This window comes from Procambarus clarkii, chromosome 90, assembly GCF_040958095.1.
Source record: "Procambarus clarkii isolate CNS0578487 chromosome 90, FALCON_Pclarkii_2.0, whole genome shotgun sequence".
NCBI classification, from domain to species: Eukaryota; Metazoa; Arthropoda; class Malacostraca; order Decapoda; family Cambaridae; genus Procambarus; species Procambarus clarkii.
The window spans coordinates 4443025-4449024 of NC_091239.1; the positions used below are offsets into that span (position 1 = coordinate 4443025).

At 41.2% G+C, this 6000-nt stretch overlaps 3 protein-coding genes across 3 annotated transcripts; all 3 read right to left on the reverse strand.

Annotated features, from left to right (window-relative positions):
• Nucleotides 1–2526: 2526 nt before the first annotated feature.
• On the reverse strand, nt 2527–2952 carry LOC138359307 (uncharacterized). The gene has a single exon (XM_069318443.1). It carries the CDS (start codon nt 2950–2952, stop codon nt 2527–2529), a length of 426 nt encoding a protein of 141 aa, XP_069174544.1.
• Nucleotides 2953–3244: 292 nt separating this feature from the next.
• Nucleotides 3245–4307, reverse strand: LOC138359308 (uncharacterized). Its single transcript, XM_069318444.1, has 2 exons — nt 3581–4307; nt 3245–3486 (listed from the first exon to the last, which is right to left on the reverse strand). The coding sequence occupies exons 1-2, from the start codon at nt 4305–4307 to the stop codon at nt 3245–3247; spliced, it is 969 nt and encodes a 322-aa protein (XP_069174545.1).
• Nucleotides 4308–5192: 885 nt separating this feature from the next.
• On the reverse strand, nt 5193–5994 carry LOC138359309 (uncharacterized protein PF3D7_1120000-like). The gene is made up of 3 exons (XM_069318445.1): nt 5857–5994; nt 5465–5779; nt 5193–5381 (listed from the first exon to the last, which is right to left on the reverse strand). Exons 1-3 carry the CDS (start codon nt 5992–5994, stop codon nt 5193–5195), a joined length of 642 nt encoding a protein of 213 aa, XP_069174546.1.
• Nucleotides 5995–6000: the final 6 nt, after the last annotated feature.

Below are 6000 nucleotides of genomic sequence, written 5' to 3' on the forward strand. Positions count from 1 at the left end.
TTATCGGCGGCATTGTTAATAGCCTCAAACACTTCACCAATTTCATGTTTAACTCCAAAATTCTTTTGCTCAATGATCGGTTTAGTATGCTCTGGGGCAAAATGCATTAATGTTCCAAATGCTATAATTTTGGATGATATCATATCATATTTCACATTTATCATAGCCTCAGGGGATAAATTATTGTCTTTACCCAAGACGAACTAATCATAGCAGACACCAAGACATACAGATACTGATCGAGACGGCTAGTAAACGCATTAAACGATTCACCAGGCTGCATGGTGGCATTGGCAATTTTCTTGACTAACCTATACGGGTCAAGGTCTCCTTTGTTAACAAAGCGCCGGCGAAAGAAATCCTAAAATTCCGACCAAGACTGGAGGCTAACAATGGCTTTCTCATCAACAACAAAACGTGCATCACCTTTGGTTGTGTCCACAGCTGACCGTGCAATTGCCAAGTATTCGGCATCAGTAGGCTCAGAAAAACGTGTGACTGTTTTCTCTTCAACCCTTACTAAACCATGACTCTAATAAGCAGGATTCACCAGCAAAAAGTGGGATAACTATTTCCTGAGCTGATCTCTGGACATTGGAACGAGCAACTGTTCCAGTTGAGTCTGAAGGGGTTTCAACAGTGGTAGGCATTGTCACTACCGAGGAAGTGGCAGTTGATCGCAAATTATAATTAAGTACACTAGGCATAAGGAATAGAGTACACACAAAAAATATAAACACTCAAAAAAATATATCAAACTTGCCTAAGGTACGGAAATGGCAGAATTAAATTTATTAAATTGTACTAGGCAACAAATAATTAAGAACAAGCAAAATTGTGAATTAAATTAGCAATCTGGTATGAATATGGCTGGAATTTGAAGCATGTAAATTAATTAAACCAGGCTAAGCACAGCAATTTAGAATAAAAACTGAAAAGTGCAATTGCAAAATTTCATTAAAAAGATTCAACACAACAAGTGCCAATGCAAGAAAAATGGATGTAGCACAGAAACTGGACACAGGAATGTATATAACTTGCTATGTAACATTATAATGGGAAATGTTGAAGGAATAAATTTCAAATTAAGGCCCTGGAGGAATTAAAAAAAAGTTCTATTGTGCAAATTCTTAACTGCTACTAAAACAATAATTTCTTACTTCACTGGAATTTAAATTTACCAATAATACTCTAATAGCACAATTAATATTCAATGAAATTACTGTGGGAAGCAGGAATGTTGAAAATGACTCAGAGAAACTGTGTGAGTGGAGTATGTAACCAGCTCCAATATTTAATGTCACTGAATGGTTAATTCACAGGATATTATGGATAATATTATGTAAACCACTATTAATACATGGTACACGAAGGTGTAGCTCTTAATTACTTAACTCAAGACTGCGGCCAAGCCAATATGACTATAGCCAAGACGAAAAAAAACCTGCGACAAGGCGTGTTAAGAGGCACATGCACTGTTTGTTTACATCTGAAGCGACAGCCAGCTAGGCAGCGTTCATGGCGGCAGTGGCGCGAAGCTCGGGGGACCCCACACTAGGAATGTGTGTGTGATGTTGAGGGCGTGACAATAATTATATCGTCGAATGGCGAGTGAAGGCCAGTTGCTATGGAGACGTGTAGACAGACGTTTACTGTAGAATGGTGTAGCAGAAGGCTGTAGCGATGGTGAGAAGAGGCAATGTGGCGCTGCGGCGTCGTGACTGGGAGCTGGCGACGCTAGTCAGACGGTCGTAGTCTTTTTTCAGCAATTGTTTCTCAATAAATTGCACAACACAGCTGCAGAGCAGTTGAAGCTGTAGAAGATGATTGCAATAGCTGGAACGGTACAGGCAACACACACAAGGCTTGTTGATGTGGGCTTGGGTGGAAGTGTTGGTGGTGGTGGTGCAGGTTCCCAGGTGGCGCGGGAATCTTCCTTTCTGCTCACTGATGAATTAGCGTTCTCACAGGAAAATATTGACCCTTACTTCTGAGACGTTGACCTGGAGTAGTGGTTGATGGTAGGACCCAGGACTGGTAAAATACCATTGAATGTCGATGCGTGGGTGGCAGGAGGCAGGAGGCGCTGGACACACATGATGTGACGTGGGCACTTGCGATTTTGTAGCTCAGAAAATTTATTATGAATCACACCGCTACTACCAGTATTCGTTGCTTTCTTTGGTTGTAGATATACACAGTAGAAACTTCAGTAGTTTTATTGAATAAGGCAACAAGGTGTATAACTGGCCAGTCGAGGTCCAACCTGCTCTGGGTCTTTGAGAATACTGAGGCCTGCTGGAAGCACGGTTGGTGCCGCTCTGTCTGGCATGACGTCAGAGGCCTACTCACCTGTGATTGGTTATGTTTCAACCGTCATACAATTTGAGTGTTAACACTTCATGGGTCTGAGAGTATCCTTCATGTGTCTGAGAGTATCCTTCATATCTATGAGAGTATCCGTCATGTCTCTTAGAGTTTGCTTTATGTCTCTGAGAGTATACTTCATGTCTCTGAGAGTATCCTTCATGTGTCTGAGAGTATCCTTAATATATGTATGAGAGTAACCGTCATGTCTCTTAGAGTATCCTTCATGGGTTTGAGGGTATCCTTCATGTCTCTGAGAGTATCCTCCATGCCTCTGAGAGTATCCTTAATGGGGGTCTGAGAGACTCCTTCATGGGTCTCAGAGTTTCCTTGATGTCCTCTGAGAGTATCCTTGATGTCTCTGAGAGTATCATTGATAACTCTGAGAGTATCCATGACGTCTTTGAGAGTATCCTTACTGTCGCTGAGAGAATCAGTGATGACTTTGAGAGTATTCTTCGTGTCTTTGAGAGTATTTGTCAAGTCTCTAAAAGAATCCTTCATGGGTCTGAGAGTATCCTTCATATCTCTGAGAGAATCCTTGATGATGCTGAGAGTATCCTTCATGTCTCTGAGAGTATCCATCATGGGTCTAAGAGTATCCTGGAGTCCTCTGAGAGTATCATTGATGTGTCTGAGAGTATCGTCATGTGTTTGAGATTATCCTTCATATCTCTGACAGTATCCTTCATGTCTCTGTAAGTATCCTTCATGTCTATGAGAGTATCCGTCACGTCTTTGAGAGTATCCTTCATGTCTCTGAGAGTATCTTTCATGTCTATGAGAATATCCTTCATGTCTCTCAGAGTATCCTTCATGTCTTTAAGAGTATCCTATATGTCTCTGAGATTATCTTTGATGTCTCTGAGAGTATCATTCATGGGGGTCTGAGAGAATCCTTCATGGGACTCAGTATATCCTTGATGTCTCTGAGAGTATCCTTGCTGTCGTTGAGAGTATCCTTTCTGTCGTTGAGAGTATCATTGATGACTCTGAGAATATCCTTCAAGTCTCTGAGAGTATTCTTCATATCTCTGAGAGTATCATTCATGTCTCTGAGAGTATTCTTCGTGTCTCTGAGCGTATCATTTAAGTCTTTGAGAGTATCCTTCATGTGGGCTGATAGTATCCTTCACGTGTCTGAGAGTATCCTTGATATATCTGAGAGTTTCCTTGATGACGTTGAGAGTATCCTTGACGTTTCTGAGTGTACCCGTCATGTCTCTGAGAGTATCCTTCATATCTATGTGAGTATCCTTCATGTCTCTGCGAGTATCTTTCATAGGTCTAAGGGAATCCTTCATGTCTCTGAGAGTACCCTTCCTGTCTCTGAGAGTATCCTTCATGTCTCTGAGAGTATCCTTCATGGGTCTGAGAGTATCCTTCAAGTTTCTGAGAGTATCCTTCATGTCTCTGAGAGTATGCATCATGTCTATGAAAGTATCCTTCATGTCTTTAAGAGTATCCATTCCCTTATGACTCTGAGAGTCTCCTTCATGTCTCAGAGAGTATGCTTCATGGGTCTGTGAGTGTCCTTCATGTCTCTGAGAGTATCCTTCATGGGGTCTGAGAGTATCCTTAATATATCTGAGAGTATTCTTCAAGTCTCTAGGAGTATCCTTCATGGTTCTGAACGTATGCTTCATGTCTCTGAGAGTATCCTTTATGTCTCTGAGAGTATGCTTCATATCTCTGAGAGTATCAATAATCGGTCTGAGAGTACCCTTCATATCTCTGAGAGTGTCCAGTATATCTCTGAGAGTATCCTTCATGTCGCTGGGAGTATCCTTGGAGTCGCTGAGAGTATCATTCATGTGCCTGAGAGTATCCTTCATGTCTTTGAGAGTGTAATTCATGGTTATGAAAGTATCATTCATTTCTCTGAGAGTATCCTTCATGTCTCTGAGTGTATCCTCAAAGGGTCTGCGAGTATCCTTCATGGGTCTGAGAGTTTCTTACACGGGTCTGATAGTATCCTTCATATCTCTAAGAGTACCCTTCATGTCACTGAGAAAATCCTTCATGTCTCTGAGAGAATCCTCCATGTCTTTGAGAGTATCCTTGATGTCTATATGAGTATCCTACATTGGGTCTCAGAGTATTTTTCATGGGGTCTGAGAGTATTCTTCATAGGTCTGTGAGAATCCTTAATAACTCTGAGAGAATCCTTCATGTCTCTGAGAGTATCCTTCATGTCTTTGAGATTATCTTTCATGTGTTTGAGAGTATCTGTCATATCTCTGAGAGTATCCTTCATGTGATCTGAGAGTATCCGTCATGTCTCTGAGAGTATCCCTGATGACGCTAAGAGTATCCTTCAAATCTTTGAGAGTATACTTCATGCATCTGAGAGTATCCTTCATGTTTATGCGAGTATACTTCATAGGGACTGAGGGTATCCTTCATGGGTCTGAGAGTACCCTTGATGTCTCTGAGAGCGTCCTTCATGACTCTGAGAGTATCCTTCATATCTCTGAAAGTATCCATCAAGTCTCTGAGAGTATCCTAGATGTCTCGGAAAGTATCCGTGATGGGTCTGAGAGTAACCTTGATGACTCTGAGAGTATCCATCAAATCTCCGAGAGTATCCTTCATGTCTCTGAGAGTATCCATCATGCCTATGAGAGTATCCTTCATTTCTCTGACAGTATCCTTCATGTTTCTGAGTGTGTCCTGCATGTCACTGGGAGTACCCTTCATGTCTCTGAAAGTATCCTTCATGTTTCTGACAGTTTCCTTCATGTTTCTAAGAGTATTCTTCTTCATGTCTCTAAGAGCATCCGCCACGTCTTTGAGAGTATCCTTGATGTCTATATGAGTATCCTTCATGGGGTCTGAGAGTATCTTTCATGGGGTCTGAGAGTATTCTTCATAGGTCTGTGAGAATCCTTAATATCTCTGAGAGAATCCTTCATGTCTCTGAGAGTAGCTTTCATGTCTTTGAAATTATCCTTCATGTGTTTGCGAGTATCTGTCATGTCTCTGAGAGTATCTTTCATGTTTCTAAGAGTGTCCTTGATTGCGCTGAGAGTATCCTTCATATCTTTGAGTGTACTTCATGCATCTGAGAGTATCCTTCATGTCTATGCGAGTATACTTCAAGGGGACTGAGAGTATCCTTCGTGGGTCTGAGAGTATCCATGATGTCTCTGAGAGTGTCGTTCATGTCTCTGAGAGTATCCTTCGTGTCTCTGAGAGTATCCTTTATGTCTATGAGAGTATCCTTCATTTCTCTGACAGTATCCTTCATGTCTCTGAGAATATCTTTCATGTCTCTGAGAGTATCCATGATATATTTGAGAGCATCCTTCATGTCTCTGATAGTATCCGTCATGTCTTTGAGAGTATCCTTGATGTCTTTGAGAGTATTCTTGATATATCTGCGAGAATTCTTGATGTCTCTGAAAGTATCCTACATGTCGCTGAGAGTATCCTTCATGTCTCTAAGTGTATCGTCATGTGTCTGAGATTATCCTTCATATTTCTGACAGTATCCTTCATGTCTCTGTAAGTATCCTTCATGTCTTTGAAAGTATCCATCATGTCTTTGAGAGTATCCTTCATATCACTGGGAGTATCTTTCATGTCCATGAAAATATCCTTCATGTCTCTCAGAGTATCCTTCATGTCTCT

Excerpts from the sequence above, each read along its gene's own strand:
- LOC138359307 (XM_069318443.1), bottom strand. The coding sequence starts at position 2,952 with ATGGATACTCTCAGAGACATGAAGGATACTCTCAGCATCATCAAGGAT.
- LOC138359308 (XM_069318444.1), bottom strand. The coding sequence starts at position 4,307 with ATGAAGGATACTCGCAGACCCTTTGAGGATACACTCAGAGACATGAAG. Across the intron at positions 3,487-3,580 it reads TACTCTCAGAGACATGACGG|CCCACATGAAGGATACTCTC; the intron begins GTACACTCAGAA and ends GGATACTATCAG.
- LOC138359309 (XM_069318445.1), bottom strand. The coding sequence starts at position 5,994 with ATGAAGGATACTCTGAGAGACATGAAGGATATTTTCATGGACATGAAA. Across the intron at positions 5,780-5,856 it reads ACAGAGACATGAAGGATACT|GATACTTTCAGAGACATCAA; the intron begins GTCAGAAATATG and ends AGCGACATGTAG. Across the intron at positions 5,382-5,464 it reads ATACTCTCAGTCCCCTTGAA|GACACTCTTAGAAACATGAA; the intron begins GTATACTCGCAT and ends AGCGCAATCAAG.